Below are 19,638 nucleotides of genomic sequence, written 5' to 3'. Positions count from 1 at the left end.
ATGCAGTCAGAAAAGGAGCAGCGTGGAGGAAACTGGGACCCCAGAGAGACTATTACAGGTAGAATTCCTGTCGCTGGGTAAAATCCCCTCCCTACAGACCTGACTCTGGTTCTGTTCTACCAGTTAGTTTCAACTCCTAGCGCAGCTTCCAGAAATTTTCGCGGGAATAGGAGTTAGGACGAGTCACATATCAGAAGGACTGGAAGCTTTGCCGGAGACGGTGTCCTTGTCGCGGTAAGAGGCCACGTGGAGGCGGGAAGCCCTCAGGTGTCTTCTATGTTCTAGTGGGGTGAGACGCGTGTGAGGTCCACAGAAGAGTGTTCCCAGGAGCGGCGGGAGAGGGAGACCGGGCGAGGCCCTGGTTAGGGGGCAGCCTGCAAGGTGGACCCTGGACAAAAACGTGTGGGGGCGTGGCACAGGCGGGGCTGTTCCGGAGGCGGGGCTCGGCTGCTGCCGAGCAGGCCGGGGGTGGGGCTATCCCGGAGGCGGGCCGGGTTGGGGGCGGGGCCTCGGGAGGCGCGGGTGCATCGCGCTGCAGGCGGGCTGGCTGGCAGGCGGCGGGCCCGCAGTGGCCTGGCGTCTGGGCTGCGCGACCTGCGGACGGCCATGGCCTCCTCTCCGGGCCCCGCCGGCATCGGTGGCGCCGGCGCAGTGCAAGGCTCGGGGTCGTCCGGCTTCGCCTTGGACTCGGGACTCGAGATCAAAACGCGCTCGGTGGAGCAGACGCTGCTCCCGCTGGTTTCTCAGGTAAAGTAGCGCCCAGCCCGGCCCCTTGTCTCCCTTGGACCGCGATGGCGGTGGCTGCTCGCGCGGCTGGGCCCGGGCCGGAGGCAGCCGCTGCCCCACATTCCGCACTGGTACTGCGACTTCGGGGCCGGACCGCCTGTCTGGGCTTGGGGACTGGCGGAGGCGGAGGCGGAGAGAGTCGGGACCCTCCGAAATTCGGCGGCGAGGCCGAGTGGGCTGAGCTGCAAGGGAGGCTGCGGGGCGGGGAGCCCCGTTGGAGACCTGAGTGCCCCACCGGCAGGTGCGCTGCCCGGCCTGCCCCATAGCACCCGCCTTGGGGCTGCAGTTCCGGCGGCCCCGGCCCGCGAAGCCCCCACCGCTGGTGGGCCGCCAAGCCTAGCTCCCCTCGGGCAGAGAGGATCCCTGCGGGGCCCTCGCTGGCCCTGCTAGTTGCCGCTCCTTTAACCCACTGCGGGCACACGTTTGCATCCCCAGCCCAAAGCCACACTGGTGGCCACTCTGGCTGGGGCATTCCTACTGGCCTCCAAGTCCAGCGTGCTCTCCCGGAGGCCTTTGTGCCTTTCCATGCGTGTGTGTGTCGGCTCGCCAGTCTCCCCTTCACCCCGGGCCACGCTGCCCCTTCCCCTTAACCTGCCTGCTCACGTCTGTCGGCTTTTGTCCCGCCTGGGAAGAGGGAAGTGAAGGACGGTCTGATAGTTAATCCGGACGCACATCCTTTTGCCAAATCTCATGTGGGATATATGCTTTATTGTAGTGGTTGGTCGTACCAGAAGTCTGCAATCAGCTAATTGACGCGCGCAGTTTTAGAAAAGTTTCTGTTACGGTGAGGCGGCTTATACACAGCCCGAGGGCTGGAATTCCTCACCTAGATCTGTTGTTCTGTGCCAAGCGCTCACTGTAGGGAGGGAAGAATCTTGTGCCTTGAGGAGCGTTGGCGATGTGTGACTCACGACTAGATGGCAAAGCCTTCATGACTCACACTTTGCCCAGATTTTAGAGGTAGAAGGAATCTTAAAGGTTATCTGATTCTAAATTAAAAAATTCTTCCTTACAGCGTCCGCGACACCTGGTCACCGGTCCCTTGCTTAAACATGTTCAGTGATAGGGATCCCGGAGCTGGTCCAAACAATTTTAAATGCTGTCTATTCTCCATCCCAGCCCTGCAAATATTTGAAAATAGTAGTCACACATGTCCCTAGATTCCTGTTATGCTCAATTAAATAAACAGCTCCGTTTTCCATTTTCTTCACATGTGCTCATTTTAGACTGGCTAACAGAATAGTGAATGAAAACATCTGACTAGCCCCCTCCCCCTTCCCTTGCATGGCTGACAGAGGCCCTGACCAGTGGGAAAGAGGGCTAGGATCAGTTGGTAATGTATGCACTGTGCCGCCTCCCCCAAAGGAATACCACCTTCACCACCAATACAACTACAACCCAAACTACTGGAGTAGTTTTTTTTTTAAGATTTTATTGGGGAAGGGGAACAGGACTTTATTGGGGAACAGTGTGCACTTCCAGGAGTTTTCTCTAAGTCAAGTTGTTGTCCTTTCAATCTTAGTTGTGGAGGGTTCTGTTCAGCTTCAAGTTGTTGTTCTTTTCAGTCTTAGTTGTGGAGGGTGCAGCTAAGCTCCAGGTCCAGTTGCCGTTGCTAGTTGCAGGGGCTCAGCCCACCATCCCTTATGGGAGTTGAACCAGCAGCCTTGTGGTTGAGAGCCCGCGCTCCAACCAACAACTGAGCCATCCGGGAGGCAGCTCAGCTCAAGGTGCCGTGTTCAATCTTAGTTGCAGGAGCGGAGCCCACCATCCCTTGCGGGACTCGAGGAATTGAACTGGCAACCTTGTGGTTAAGAGCCCACTGGCCCATGTGGGAATCGAACTGGCAGCCTTTGGAGTTAGGAGGACGGAGCTCCAACCGCCTGAGCCACCGACCGGGCCGGCCCTGGAGTAGTTTTAAGAGCCACAAAGATCAGAGCATGGTGGAGTTCAACTTGACAGTATTCATATGTTTAACATTGTGCACCAGGCCATGTTCTAAGCCCTTTATAAATATTAACTCATTTAGTTCTCGTAACAGTCCTATGAGGTAGATAGATGTTTATTCTCATTACATAGATGAGAATACTGAGGAGCAGTGAGGTTAAATAACTTGTCATGGCACTTTCAGCTATAAATGTCAAACTGGGATTTGAACGCAGGCAACCTGGCTACAGATTATATGCGCTTAGTTGCACCATGTGCTGTGTCCTTTCTAGAGATTGGAAGCAGTGAAGAGGTCAGCTTGTAGGAGGTACAGAGAAGAGAGTCCACAATGGAAAAACAAGCTGGCAGGTTGTAATCTGGAGAAATGATAATTTTTCACAGTGCCACTGCTAAAAATGTATCAGTCCTACAGCTCTGTTGTGTAATTCTGGGGTGAAACAGGCTGGAGAGAGTAGGGAGTGGAGGAGGAATGTGTGAATCGCTGCTGAGTTAACTAGAGGTCAATGCCAAAGGGGGAAAATGCCAGTTCTTTTTCCTTCCCTGTTAATGACTCATTCAAGGCTATAGCTGAGGTTCTGCATCCCACTCGTTATGTACCCACAGCCAATATCTTTAGCACAATACCATAGTTGATATTTCTAATGATTGACTGTACTCAACAAGTTAAATTATGCTTCAAGTCGAAAAATGTAGCATGGCCGGAATACTGTTAACAAAGCAGGAAAGTGTGGAGTACAATTAAGAATGCTTTTTTTAAGTTTCAGTGAATGTCAGTGGATTAAAACTGCAGCTTTCTAGAAACTCGTATTCAGTAGTCACTTTTTCTGAGGATGCTGCATTATTATTCAAGTCATGCTTCACCCTCTTATCCACAAGATTATTTAAAGCATTTTAAGAAAGCAGTTGTGTGCTGACTAATTGCTGCTCTTGGAGGGACTTGTATTCTAGTTGGGAGTCAGGACATGGATAGAATAATAGCACATGCCCAGTGTCAAATGAACATGAGATGTTCTCTAAAAGCTCAGAGAAGGCCTGGAGAAGTCGGAAGGATGCCATCGAGGAGACAGGGTCTTGAGGTGAGCAAATAGGACTGGCACTGTACGTACAGTTGACTGAATTTTAATCAGGTTGTTTCTGCTCTAATACCATCTAACCTCTTCTGACTCTCCAAGTAAACATCTATGGGTACTACGGGCTTTATTCTAGGAATGCAAGGTTGACTCAATATTAGACACATGTATACAATTTTCTGCATTCGAAATATGTATTTTCTTGCTAATAGGTACAGAAAAATCGTTCAATTAAATTCAACTTCGAATCATGATAAATAGCAGTTAGCAAACTAGTCACAGGAGAAAACTTCCTTAACCTGATACAGTACATCTACAGAAAACCTACAGTTAACATCACGGCAGCAAGTCACATTGAAAACAAACATCTCCTTTAAAACCAGAAACAAGGATGCCTGCTGTCACATCTTCTATTCCACACTGTACTGGAAATCGTAACCAGTGCAACAAGACAGGGAGAAGTGAAAGTGGAAAGATAGGAAAGGAGAAATTAAGACTCTTATTGTGGTATAATTATCTACATAGAAAACTCAAGAGTTTACAAATAAATTATAAAAATTAGGAGCGTTAGTAAGTTCACTGATTGTAGGATACTGAAGTCAACTGCATTTCTCTACATTAATAACAAGCAGAAAAGTTAATTGTAAGACACTACTGGTTAGAATAAAAATGAGGTTCCTAGGAATATATGTATAACAAGAGATGTCAAATGTTGTGGAGAAAATTTTAAAATTTTATGGAAAGCCAAAGTACGTCTAAATAAATGAGAGAGAAGTCTTGTATTCATGGTAAGATGAATTGATATTATAGGCACGTCCATTTTCCCTATTGATCTATAAATTTAACACAAGTCCAATGAAAGCAGGATTTTTAAAAGTAGAGTTTGATAAAGGTAATTCTAAAATTTGTATGACAGACTAAAGAGCCAAGAATAGTCAGGAGAGAAACATGGTTGGTAGACTTACTCTACCAGATTTCAAAACTTATTATAAAGCTATAGTAATTAAGACAATGTGGGCATTAGAATAGAGGTGGGCAAATATGCTAGTGAAACAGAATGGAGAACTAGAAACAGATCCCTATATATATATGGAAACTTGGTAAGTCACAGAATTGGCACTGCTGGTCAGTGAGGAAAGGAAGAACTTTTTTTTTTTTTTTTTAAATGGGTCTGGGACAATTAGTTATCTAAGTAGAAACACATGAAACTAGTTCACTGTCACACAATATACAAAAATAAATTTCAGATGGTTAGGAACGTCAATGTGAAACTGAAAACTTACAACACTATTAGGGCAAAAAATAGGGCACTATCTTCAGCTCCTGATGGCGGGAAAGGATTTCTTAGTACACCAAAAGTACGAACTCCAAGCAGAATTTGACAGATTTGACTCCATCAAGATTGAAAGGATAAGGCATAAAGTGGGCTAATGTAATTGCAGCACAAAGAACCAACACATGGATTGTAGTACGTACCCAGAATAAATAAAGGAGTCTAACGAATCAAAACTAAGAGTACACATTAAAAATTGGTAAAATAGTCCTCTTGCGGGAGAGGAAACATGTCGAAAAGGTATGTGAAAAGACGTTCAGCTTCGTTAGAAATCAGTGAAGTAAAAGTTAAAAGCACAGTGAGAACAAATGTTAGGAATGTGGAGGTGATGGAAATGTCAGTGGTACAACCACTTTGGAAAACAGTTTGATGCAAACTGTTAAAATAGAAGGTGGGTATTACCTATGGCCCAGCATTCCACTCCTAAATCCACACCCCTAGAGAAACTCCTGCATGTGTGTTAGAGACATGGATTGGAATTTTGATCGTTGCTTTACTTCTAATGGCCTCAAACTGGGCACTACCCAATGTCTTTTAACAGTAGGATGTTTCAATAAATTGTGCTATGTTCGTACAATGAGATACCATACAGCAGTGACATGAATGAACCGTGGATGTAATTATCAGTATAGATGAATCTCACAACCATCATGTTGAGCGAAAAATAAATTAAAGGTTCAAAACCAGGCAAAACAAAACCATGTATCATTTAGGGATATAACATGAGCAATGGTTATATTAAGGGAATGATGAGCACAAAGTGAGGACAGTGGTTTCTTCTGGGGAGGGGAGGGGGTGATGAAAAAGGGGAGTGTCCCGCAGGGCACAGGGCTTGCCAGAGGTACTGGCAAAGTTCTCTTCAGCTTGGTGGTGGGTACCTATGTCTTCCTTTCATTTCTTTAAACTGTACGTTATATACACTCATTTGTTCTATATTTTTGAATCCAGACAATTTTTTGAAAAGCTCTGGGCTGAGTCCCAAACATACTTTGTGCAGAACAACTCCCCCACCTTCTTTAATAATCACTTTATTCTTCCTGTCAAAACTCCCACTTGCAGTCTTATACTGTTTTTATCCAAGGGAGGGAAGAGGGAGATTTGCCACACAGCTCCACCCTGATGTGGAATGTTATTCCACCACCCACTCATCTTCCTGTCTACGACGGATTTACTTCATTCATCATTGTACAGACCCTTTACATTTATTCTGAGATAGCTCACCTCGTCTTCCCATTTCTCTGCACTGTCTTGGCAGCTTTTCAGGATTCTTGTCTCACTAAACTGGAGACGAACACAGTACATGAGTTCCTCTTTGCCGAGTTGTGTATGTGAATATACTTACTCGTATGTGAGTTTTTAATTGCAAAGGTAAAACACGAAATTCAAACAAAATGGTGTATAAAGGAAGTGCAACTGCCCCTTGTTTCTGCCTGTTGAAGCACCTCCCATGACTTGGTGTTTTCTTCCATATTGGTTTCTATAGCTGATTAGGATTTTTATATCTACTAAGTGATATAAATTAATTAATAGCTATAAATTATTAGTAGATAATTTATATCTACTAATTGTTATTATTAGTAGATAAATTATTAGTAGATAATTTATATCTACTAATTGTTGAGTGTCAACAAAAGAACACCCAGCCCAAGAAAAAGTCTTATAAGAGTTTATTTGAGCCAAACTGATGACAATTGCCAGGAAGAAAAATCTCAACGGATTGAGAAAATGCCCTGGAGAGTGGCAGTTTTGCAGATTATGTTATATATTAGAATCAAAGGAGGAGACCTAAGGAGGAAATCCACTGATGGTAGGTTAGGGAGGCAGGAGAAAGCACAGCAGGGAAATCTCTGAGATTGGATAAAAAGCAAAACATAGAGACACGTACTCCTTTTACATTGGTGGGTAGAGGATAGTTAACATTTACAGAGGATAGAGATGGTATGTGTGCAACAAGATAACAATGTGGTCTCGTGCTCTGGCAGTTGTGCCTTTGAGGGGCCTAGAAAAGATTACTCTGATTTTTCAAAGGTGTATTAGATGCACAAAGACGATAGACAATTTCAAACGTAAAGGTTGCCCTTTGTTAAGGAAGCTATAGGTCTAGACGTGACTACCCACCATGACCCGACTTTGGGTAGGAATTTTTACCTTCACACCACCCTATGTGGTTACTTTCAGTCTTTGGAGGGCCTCCTGAGCTTGTCAAGTTTAGTATGTGCCCCCTTTTGCTTCTACTTGAGTTAAGCCCAGAGAGGAACATCTCTTTCCTGGGCTGGCTCCCTTATTGTTCAGGTCCCAGGGGATTAACACGGTCTTTATTCTTTTGTCTGGGGTGCCACCATTTTTTTTCTTCTTGATGGTCTTCACTTATTTTCTTGCCTCCCCACAGAATAAGTAATTAAACTAAAAAACTTCATTTCAATCAAGAGATTACTGTTAATTACTCTAGAAAATAAGAATAACATCACAAACATGAGATTCTTGAAGCATAACATTGTTAATCTCTAACAATTACCATGTTTCCCCAAAAATAGGACCTGGCTGGATCATCAGCTCCAATGTGTCTTTTGGAGCAAAATTAATATAAGACCCAGTATTATATAATATAATGTTATATTATAATTATATATATTATAATTATATTATATATATATTATAATAATGTTATATTATATATTATAATTATATTATACCCAGTCTTATATTATAGTAAAATAAGACCGGGTCTTATATTAATTTTTGCTCCAAAAGACACATTAGAGCTGATGGTCCAGCTAGGTCTTATTTTCTCGGAAACACGGTATATAGTGTTTACTATATAGTGGACACTATTCTAAGTACTTTACCTACATTTACTAATTTAGTCCCCACAATGGCCTTATGAGATAGGTACTATTCTTGATTTTACAGGTGAGAACACCGAGTCACAGAAATGTTAGATAACTTGCCACATGGCAGAGCCAGAACTGAAACCCAGGCAAAGTGACACGAGAGATCGTGCTCTTGACTGCAAGGGTATACTTTGTTAGGGTTTGGTACTTCTTGACACCCTTTGTTAGAGGGTATCAAGTAAGCCCTAGTTCTTCTTTTATTCCACAACAGAGTTCTTCGGTATATCAGATTCTATTTCTTCCCCATGGGATGCCTTTTCTGCTCTCTTTTCCGGTTCTTTCAGGCATTCTCCGGACTCTAGTGTCAGGGCAACTCCATGCTGTGACTCCCAGTATAATATGCCTCCTATTTTGTAGAAAAATTGCTAGAATATTATTGGGCACATTATAATTTACAAGGCACTTTCACCAGCTGTCATTCCCTTCATCCTCGATACAATCCTGGCAGGAAAGAGGAAGCATAGTGATGAAGCATGTAGGCAACTTACTGGCTTTGTGACCTTGGGCAAATTATTTTATTTAAAAAAAATTTTTTTATTGGGGAACAGTGTGTTTCTCCAGGGCCCATCAGTTCCAAGTCAGTTGTGGAGGGCACAGCTCAGCTCCAAGTCCAGTCTCCGTTTTCAATTTTAGTTGCAGCGGGCGCAGCCCACCAGCCCATGTGGGAATGGAATCGGCAAACTTATTGTTGAGAGCTCTCGCTCTAACCAACTGAGCCATCCGGCCGCCCAAGGGCAAATTCTTTGTCATGCAGAGTGCCATGTGGAGTCTCTGGTCCTGCTCCCCACATAAGAATGCAGGATATGGTGAGGCCAAAAAGGAACAATGGAGCCATAGATAGGGGAGTCATACCACTATTTTCTTGCTGGCAACTGGGTGAGACACACACAATAGTATCCGCAAGATCAGCAAGCAGTCTGCCATTCACTTCTTCTGCCTGCCAACCAACCAACCAATCAATGCAGTCCCGGCAGTTATATCAGTAGTCAATTGGCTAACTGGTTACAGCTGATGGCCAACCAATCAAAGTCGGTGGTCATTCACCACCTGAGCCAGCACCTCTCCACGCGAGGCCGAGAGCCTGGAAACTGCTCTATGAGACTCTGTCCCCACATTCTTAATCTCTCCAAATTTTAGGTCCTTCATCTGTAAAGGAGGGAAATACCATGCTTCCCCAAAAATAAGACCTAGTCGGACAATCAGTTGTAAGGCATCTTTTGGAGCAAAAATTAAGACCCAGTCTTATTTTACTATAATATAAGACCTGGTCTTATTTTACTATAATATAGGACCAGGTATAATATAATATAATATAATATAATATAATATAATATAATATAATATAATATAATATAATATAATATAATATAATATAATATAATATAGTATAATATAATACTACTTGGTGGGCTTTGGTGTAAGATAAACCTGTGTTCACATTCTAATCTAGGCTGCTTCTTAGCAGTGTGAGCCAGTACATAATTTCACTCAGTGTCAATGTTCATTTTCTTTTTTTAAATTAAGTTTATTGGGGTGACACTGGTTAGTAAAATTATATAGGTTTCAAGTGTACATTTCTATAATACATCATCTGTATATATTGCATTGCATGTTCATCACCCAGAGTCAGTTCTCCTTCCATCACTGTATATTGATCCTTTTTCCCCTCTTCTAATCCTCCCTTACCCTCTGGTAACCACTAAACTGTTGTCTGTATCTGTGAGTTTTGTTTCTTTGTTTGTCTTGTTCCTTTGTTGCTTTCAGTTTTATATCCCACATATAAGAGAAATCATTTGGTTTTCAACTTTTTCTGTCTGACTTATTTTGCGTAACATAATAATCTCAAGATCCATCAAAGTTGTTGCAAATGGCAGTATTTCATCTTATCTTATGGTCGAGTAGTATTCCATTGTGTATATGTACCACATCTTCTTTATCCAATCACCTATTGAAGGACACTTTGGTTGTTTCCATGTTTTGGCCTCTGTAAATAATGCTGTGATAAACATAGGGGTACATATATATTTACGGTAAATGTTTTAAGATTTTTTGGGTAGATACCCAAGAGAGGGATTGCTGGGTCATATGGTAATTGTATTCTTAATTTTTTGAGGAACCTCCATACTGTTTTCCATAGCAGCTGCACCAATTTACATTCCCACCCATGGTATATGAGGGTTCTTTTTTCTCCTTAGCCTCTCCAACACTTGCCATTGTCTTGTTGATGACAGCCATTCTAACAGGTGTGAAGTGATATCTTATTGTGGCTTTGTGTTTTCCTAATAGCTAGTGAAGTTGAGCATTTTTTCATACATCTGTTTGTCCTTTTTATGTCTTCTTGGGAGAGGTGTCTGTTCAGGTCCTCTGCCCATTTTTTAATTGGATTTTTTGTTGTTGAATTGTACGAGTTGTTTACATATTTCGGATATTAGCCCCTTATTGAAGGCATTGTTTGCAAATATCTCCTCCCATTCAGTAGATTGCCTCTTTGTTTTGTTGATGGTTTGTTTTGCTGTGCAGAAGCTTTTTCATTTGATTTGGTCCCATTCATTTATTTTTGCTTTTACTTCCCTTGCCTTTGAGGTTAAATTCATAAAATCCTCTTTGAACCCAAGGTCTGTAAATTTAGTACCTATTCTCTCTTCTATGCAGTTTATTGTTTCAGGTCTTATATTTAACTCTTTGATCCATTTTGAGTTCATTTTGGTATATGGCGACAGATAACAGTCTAGTTTCATACTTTTGCATGTGGCTTTCCAATTTTCTCAGCACCATTTATTGAAGAGGGTTTTTTTCCTCCATTGTATGTTTTTGGCCCCTTTATCAATTTTCTTATCTTGAATAATACCTAAGGATTAAATAAGAGAGCTGATTATAATACACATTTGAGTGCTTAGCATAAACTGGGTACTGTGTTAAATATAATATTTGGATCATTTCATTTAATCCTCTTATAAATATCATAAGGCAGAGAAGGCAATAGGGCTACGGGGTTAAGAGGCTAGGCTCTGGAGTCAAACTATCTGGTTAAATCCTAATTCTCATAATCTCCATTATGTCCAATTTTTCTCATTTGTAAAGTGAATGATAGTAACACCTGTTCCATTGGAATTTTGTGAGGCATTGTGGGTAGTATTTAAAAGTATGGTTTGGCAGCATTGCCCTGATACCAAAACCAATAAGGACCCTACAAGGAAAGAGGACTGCAGGCCAATATCCCTAATGAATATAGCAGAAATTATCAACAAAATACTAGCAAATCAAATCCACTAGCACCTTAAAAGGATCATACACCACGGTCAAGTAGGATTCACTCTGGGATACAAGGATGGTTCAATATATGCAAATCAAGAAATATGATACAGCACATTAATAGAATGAAAGAAACAAAATCATATGATCATCAACAATAGATGCAGAAAGAGCATTTGACAAAATTCAACATCTTTTCATGATGAAAACTCTCAACAAATTGGTATAGCAAGGACATACCTCAGCATTATAAAGGCCATTTTTGATAAGCCCATAGCTAGCATCATTCTCAATGGTGAAATGTTGGAAGATTTTCTTCTAAGATCAGAAACAGAACAAGGGTACCCATTCTCACTACACCTATTCAACACAGTACTGGAAGTCTTAGCCAGAGTGTTAAGGCAATAAAAAGGAATAAAAGGCATCCAAGCTGGAAAGGAAGTAGTAAAATTGTTTCTGTTTGCAGATGACATGACCTTATATAGAGAAAATCCTAAAGACTCCACTAAAAAACTGGTAGGACTAATAAACAAATTCAGTAAAATTTAAGGAAATCAACAGGCAATCAACCATAATTAAAAATAAATTAAAAAGAAAAGGTAGCATGTCATCCCCTGCTTGAAGATTCTTCTTGGCTGCTATGGTGATGGAAGGAAATTACTTTTGGTTGTGAGCATGCAATAGAATGTACAGATACTGAATTATAAAGTTGTACACGAAATTTACATACGAGTTCAGACAATTAAGTTCGCGAACTCATCCTAGAAAAATTGCTACATACCTCATTGCTGAATATCACTACAGTCACCTTCGAAGTAGTCTCCTTGGGAAGTTATGCACCCACACCAGCTCCTAGTCCACCCTTCAAAGCAATTTTGGAACTCTTTCTGGAATGGCCATCAGAGCTGTCGTCGTATTACACTTGATGTCCTGAATGTCATCAAAATGTCTTCCTTTCAATATTTCCTTGAAATATTTTACTTCGGGTAAAGAAAGAAGTCATTGGGGGCCAGATCAGGTGAGTAGGGAGGGTGTTCCAATACAGTTATTTGTTTATTGGCTAAAAACTCCCTCACAGACAGTGCTGTGAGCTGGTGCATTGTTGTGATGCAAGAGCCATGAATTGTTGGTGAAAAGTTCAGTTCGTCTTTTTCACCCAGCCTTTTGAGCACGTCCGAATAGTAAACTTGGCTAACTGTTTGTCCAGTTGGTACATATTCATAATGAATAATCCCTCTGATACCAAAAAGGTTAGCAACATCGTTGCAACAAGATCACAAACTTAATTGTCAGACCTCGTAATGTTATTAATCCAATGTTACTTCAATACATTTAATTTAAAAAATCAATATACAGAAATCGTGTTTATGCTAACAATAAAATAACTGAAAAAGAAATAAAACAATCCTATTTACAATAGCATCAAAGATAATAAAATACTTAAGAATAAATTTAACCAAGGAGGTGAAAGATCTGTACACTTTACACTGAAAACTCTAGGACTTTGATGAAAGAAATTGGAGAAGATCCAAATAAATGAAAATATAGTTCATGTTCATGGATCAGAAGAATTACTATAATTAAAATGTCCATATTACATCTATAGACTCAATGCAATCTCCATCAAAATACCAATGGCATTTTTCACAGAAAGAAAAACAATCCTAAAATTTGTATCAAATCACAAAAGATCACAACTAGACAGAGCAATTCTGAGAAAGAAGAACAAAGCTGGAGGTATCACACTTCCTGATTTAAAACTATGTTGCAAAGCTACAGTAATTAAAACAATATTGTACTGGCATAAAAACAGCCACATAATCCAATGGAACAGAATTGAGAGCTCAGAAATAAACCTGCACGTATATGGTCAACTAATTTTGGCAGGGGAGCCACGAATACTCAGTGGGGAAAGGACAGTTTCTTCAATAAATGGTGTTGGGAAAACCGGATAATCACATGCAAAAAAATGAAACTGGATCCCTCCCTCTCTTACACCACTCACAATAATTCACTTAAATGGATTAAATGTAACACCTGAAACTAAAGGTCATAGAACAAACAGGAAAAAAAATCTCCTTGACATTGGTCTTAGCAATGATTTTTTGATTTGACACCAAAAGCACAAGTAACAAAAGCAAAAATGAACAAATGGGATAACATCAAACTATAAAGCTTCTGCACAGCAAGATAAAATAAACAATCAGCAGAATGAAAAGATAACCTACAGAATAGGAGGAAATATTTGCAAACCAGCTATCTAATAAGGGGTTAATATCCAAAATATGTAAGGAACTCCTCATACTACTCAATAGAAAAAACCCCAATCTGATTTAAAAGTGGGCAGAGGCACTGAATACATATTTTTTAAAGAAGACATATAATGGCCAACAGATATATGAAAATATGCTCAACGTCACTAATCATCAGGGAAATGCAAATTGAAACCACAAAAAGATATCACTTCACACCTGTTAGAATAGGCTATTATCAGAAAGATGTGTGTTGGCGAGAATGTAGGACTCCCTTGTGCACTTATGGTAGGAATGTAAATTGGTACAACCAACTATGCGAAACAGTACGGAGATTCCTCAAAAAAATTAAAAATAGAGCTGAAATATGATCCAGTAATCCCACTTCTGAGTATATATTAAAAAAACACACAAAATCAGGATTTTGAAGAGATCTGTACTCCTATGTTTATTGCAGCATTATTCACAATAGCCAAGATATGAGAACAACTTAAGTGCCCCTCTTTGGATGAATGGATAAAGAAAATGTGGTATAAATATACAATGGAATATGATTTAGCCATGAAAAAGAAAGAAATCCTGCCATTTGCGACAACGTGGATGGACCTTGAGGGCAGTACGCTAAGTGAAATGTCAGACAGAAAAGGCAAATGCCGTATGATCTCACTTATTTGTGGCAACCAGAAAAGCCAAACTCACAAAAAAAGAGTGTAGAGTTGGTGGTTGCCACGGGCTGGGTGCTAGGGAAAATGTGGAGATAAATCAAAGGGGATAAATTTCCAGTTATAAGATGAGTAAGTTCTGGGGAATCTCATGTACAACATAGTGACTATAGTTAACAGTACTGTATTATATGCTCGCTAAGAGAGGAGATAAAAAAAAATCATTTGATGGAGGTGTTAACTAACCCTACTGTGGTAACAATTTGTAATGTATAGGCTGGAATATATGTGGAAGCATTTGCAGTATATACATGTATCACATCGTCACGTACACAGACTTTCACAATGTCGTATGTCAGTTTTATATGCTGGGGAAAAAAGTATGGCCTCAGAGTCAGATTATCTGACTCTGAATCTTGGCTTCACCACTTAATAGCTGTGTGACCTTAAACAGGCATTCCTTTAATGTCAGTTTCATTATCTGTAAACAGGGGAAAAAGTAGCGTCTACGTCTAAGATTGTGAGGATTAAATTAAGTTATTCATGCAAAATGCTTTTTTGTGCCTGCCACGTAGAGATGTTAATGTTATGGCAATGCACCCCATTTCTCATGCCACAAATTTGGAGGTCGTCTTTCACAGCACCAACCTAATCCATCCAGCAAGTCATATATATTTAGGACATTCCTGAATTCGTCCATTTTCCTCCATCTTGACTATCGTCACCTTGTTTCAACCCAACATCATCTTTTACCTGGGCTATGCAACTGCTTCCTAATCGGTCTACTTTTGCCATGTTAGCAATCTTCTTTTCCCCCAGAAGAGATTGTTCTTTTAAAAAAACATATGTTTGGGTTTGTGTTAGTTATTTACTGCTGCAAAATAAATTATCCCCCAAATTATGGTTTAAAACTACAAGCATGTATCATCTTGATTTCTTTGTGTCAGAAATTTGGGAGTGGTTTACCTGGCTGGTTCTAGACCCCTTGGTGTCTGTTGGCAGGAGGCCTCAGATCCATCTGGCTGTTGCTTAGAGGCCTCGGGTCCTGGTCCTGTCAGCCTGTGCATCAGGCTGGTCAGTTGTCTTCACGACATGGCACTGGCTTCCCTTACAGTGAATCATCTCAGAGAGAGACAGAGAGTAAGATGGAAGCTGGAGTGTCTTTTTGATCTGTCCTCAAAAGTAGCATACCGTCACTTCTGCTTTATTCTATGAGTTATAAGTTCAGCCAATACTTGAGAAGAGGGAAATAAGACTCCACCTGTCGAAGGGAGAAATAGCAAAGAATTTGTGAAAATTTGAAAACTACCACACTCCACCCTCTGACCACAAGTTGTTTGCATTCTTCTCACCTGCAAACAACCCCGCCCTCCAACCCTCTCTAAACTCTCATCCTTTTATGGCATTAGCTGGAAATCCAAGATGTTGGCATCTAAAAATGATTCAGGTGAGGCTCTTGTTCCTTAAGTATAGTTCCTTGACTATAATTCTTTATGATTTGAAGTCCTGTAAACTAAAGAGACAAGTTACCTGCTTCCCAGACACCCAACTTACAGTGGTAGGACAGGCATAGGATAACCACTATAGACACTGTTGTTTTTTTTAAACAAAAAGAACCCCCACCCCAAACCCGTGAAGGTAGAGGCATAGGATAACCTACATACTTCTGTTCGAAAGTGAAGTATGCTGTATACTTCTGTTTGAAAATGGAGAAAAGAGGAGCCACTGGTTCCTAGCGTTCTGAAATCCAGCCAGACAAGGTTAGCAGTTCCTTGGTTAAGACTCAAGGACTGGGAATAATTCTTCATGGCTCCTAGTACTGCCCTGTGAGTCATCCTTTTTCATAGAAGGTAGCCCATGTTTGCAGCTTCATAGTTGCTCAGCTTGCTCCCTGCCTTTGTGGAAGTTTGGGGGTACAAAAGCTTCTTTTCACTTTATACTTATCTGTCTCTTTTAGTCCAAGCTGGTGGTGTTTCTGCCAATATAATTACCTTAAAAGTTTTATGGGTCTCTTGTGAATCTTATTGGCCTCACTCCATTAGACAAACCATACCCACAAGTCTCTTTATGATATGCCTTTCTCTAATTTGGGCTTCTGCTGGAATTCTTGAGGGATAACCTTTAAGTTTCTTAGGAGACCTGTTTCACTGAATGGATCTGTGGAACACCAGTTTGAATCCTTCTAAAATCTTAACATTTTATAGTCACACTATTAGTTCATCTTTAGGCCTTGCTTTCCTGACAGTTCCCTGGACTTTATTTTTGCCTGGAAGCCATTGTTAACTTTAGCATCACTTGCCATCTAGAGAAGCTAGTGATTTTCAAATCTAGTCATTCCTGGCTTCTTTTTATTTAATAGTGTTTCCTTTAGCATTTGCCCCTCCTATTCCATTTTACTAGAAGCAAGAAGAAACCAGGTAGCACCTTCAAAATCTGCCTTGAAATCTCCTTAACTAGATCACCCATTTCATTAGGTGTATTTTCTAATTTCCACATTACTGAGGATGATTTTCTGCCAGTACGTAACAAGGATCCCCTTTTCTCCAGTTTCCAAAAAGATTTTTCTTACTTTCCTTTAAGCCTTCACCCATAGCCTCCATGGTCATCATGCTTCTGCAAAGTTTCTTCAGAACTCTTTTTGCTTTTAGTAACTCCTCAAAGTTCGTTCAACTTCCACTGCCCAATTTGAAAGCCAATCCCATATTTTAGGTTTTGTTACAGCATTGCCCCAGTTCCAGGTACCAAATATGTACTAGTTATCTATTGATGTGTAACAAGTTACCCGAAATGTAGTGCCTTAGGACAGTAAACATTTATCGTCTTACGGTTTCTTTGGGTCAAGAATTCTGGAATAGTTTATCTGGTGGTTCTAAATTAAGGTTTCATGAGATTGTAATCAAGATGTTGGCTGGGGCCATAGTAATCCAAATGCATGAGTTAGGCTGGAGAATCTGTTCCCAAGTTCACTCATTTCGCCATTGGTAGGAGGCCTCAACTCTTCCGTTTCTTTTGGCCAGAGGCCTCAGTTTCTTACCATTTGGGACTCTTCCATAGGACTGCTAACGTGTCTGTCACAATATGGTAGCAGGTTTTCTCCCACAGCAATTGATCCCAGAGAGAGTGTGTGAGATGGAAGTCACAATGTGTTTGATGACCTACTTGAACAGAATACCATTGTTTCCCCTTTATTTTGTTCATTAGAAGTGAGTCACTAAGTTCAGCCCATCCTTAAGGGGAGAGAAATAAGTCTCCACCTCTTGAAAGGAGAAATATCAAAGAAGTACTGGACACATGTAAAAACCACTACAGAGGTTATTTCACCATTCAGTGGCCTCCTCTCACACTCCGAATAAAATACGAACTCTTTATTCCAATTCACAGCCTTACATGGCTGGTCCGTGCCTACCTGTTGGATATTTGTTTTATACTTGCCGTCTTGCCCACTATTCTTTAACCACATCTGGTCTTACCTCATTCCATATGTCCCCCTCCCCACTTTTTAAACAATTATTTCTTCTCCCTAGAATGCTTTATTCCATTATGTGTTTGCCAGCCTGGCTACTTGATATCATTTACATTTCAGCTTAAATATCATTTTCTCATGAAGGTAGATCAGCTAATCTCGTAGCTACACAGATACATTTGATTACATTATCCTGTTTTAATAGTTTGCATAACATTTATATTAATATTTTTTGTTTACCTGTTTATGTGATTATGTGCCTCCCCCCACACTAGGGTGTAAATTCCATGAGCACATGGGCCTCTTTTGTTCATTTCATCGTTGCTTAGAATTTTACCTGGCATACGATAGGTGTGCAACAAGTATATTTTGTATGATTGAATTATTGTTTTTCTACTAGACAGTTAACCAAATGGGGGCAGGATTGTGTTGGTCTTGTTTACTGATGTATCCTTAGGATCTGGCATCTAGGAAATATTCAAAATTTGAAAAAAATATTATAGATGAGGAAATTTAGAGAGATTCAATAAATTTCCCTAGGTCCTTTGAGCCAAGGCTCAAACGCAGGCCTTTCTAAACTATTAATACCATAACATAGAACGTACTTGATACATTGTAGTTGTTCAAACAGTGATTCCTTTCCTCTTTTAATTCTGTATTCTGGTCTTTGTGAATACAGTTATAGAAGTCATTTCAAAATCATGCTCAATGGACATGTACTATTTAGGATCTATAGTTTTCATGTAACATTCTTGAAATATTTTTATATGTCAGCAAAGTTCATGTGTTAATTTTGTGGGACACTTTGGGGGATTTATATTTGTTTCAACCGGCTTAACTTGTCACTTTTTGTATTTTATTTCCAGGGCCTGGAACCAAGTGTTCAAACTCTTGATATCTCATTTACTTTGAGGCTACAACAAAACTTAGCGAAGTATACAACCTAGCTTATAATGGTCAAGCTCAGTATCTAGTTGATTCAGTACACAGGTATGGTGCATACACCATTTAGTACACGCTGTGTGCTTGTGCTAGGCAATGGAGTGGGAAGCAAGGTAAAGAAGATGCTGTGTCTCCCCTCGTCGCAGCTCAAGTCATGGTAGAGGAAACTAGACCTGACGTGCTTTGGTTTTCTGTGGATTATTTGACTGTATTAATCCCTTGTCTCCTACTTTTCTCCTGTCTTTAAGATTGGTACAGTTCTCTGGCAGGGTTCTGGAACCAGGTAGCTGTTCTTGGGTAAACTGGGAATGGTTATTATGGAACCACTGTCCTGGGGAGATGCAGGAAGCTTTGCTGGTTGCCTCTGGATTGAAGTGTTAAACTATCAATTTAGTCTATTAGACAAGCCCAGTATGCCAGGCTTAATTCCCTTGGTCTTTGTGATACAGCTTTAAAAAAAAATAAAAATAAAAAACTTATTGGGATTAAATTTAAACAAGTTGCTTTTCTCTTTTATTTTTAGATCACCACACTTATTAATCATAAAGATAATACCAAAAAGTCTGATAAAACTCTGCAAGCAATTCAGCGTGTAGGACAAGCCGTCAACTTGGCAGTTGGAAGATTTGTTAAAGTAGGGGAAGCGATAGCCAATGAAAATTGGGATTTGAAAGAAGAAATAAATATTGCCTGTATTGAAGCGAAACAAGCAGGTATGTGGATATTGATATCGAAGCCTATATAGACCAATTTGATTGCTTTGGATATGATGGCAAATTATTGTCTTATTTTGAGTGAAGATGTGTACTGTGCTTTAGCCCTATGATTACAACTACCTGGGACACTACAAGCTTGGATTAGCTTCTACGAATATTGAACTTCTCATCGCTCAAGTCCTAAATCTGAAACATTGAACTCTTTCACTGGGCAGGATAGTAGACGACCACTTTTGCCATCAGCCATTGAAATGTGAGAGATACAGAGTCAATGCGAGAGATAAGAGGAGAGTGAGGCATGGACTCCACTTTCCAGGAGTATATTAG

General features: G+C 40.6%; 1 protein-coding gene across 1 annotated transcript in view; it reads left to right on the top strand.

Moving 5' to 3' along the window:
- The first annotated feature begins 429 nt into the window (after positions 1-429).
- CTNNAL1 (catenin alpha like 1) overlaps positions 430-19,638 on the top strand; it is a 60,990-nt gene continuing 41,781 nt past the window's right edge. The window contains exons 1-2 of the mRNA XM_019734180.2: positions 430-747; positions 19,119-19,308. Coding sequence (XP_019589739.2) covers positions 607-747; positions 19,119-19,308 — 331 coding nt within the window. The 5' untranslated portion in view covers positions 430-606. The remainder of the gene's footprint in view (positions 748-19,118; positions 19,309-19,638) is intronic.

This window comes from Rhinolophus sinicus, linkage group LG04, assembly GCF_036562045.2.
Source record: "Rhinolophus sinicus isolate RSC01 linkage group LG04, ASM3656204v1, whole genome shotgun sequence".
Classification (NCBI taxonomy): domain Eukaryota; kingdom Metazoa; phylum Chordata; class Mammalia; order Chiroptera; family Rhinolophidae; genus Rhinolophus; species Rhinolophus sinicus.
The sequence above is the reverse complement of the archived record's forward strand: the minus strand, read 5'-3'. Positions and strand labels throughout refer to the sequence as shown.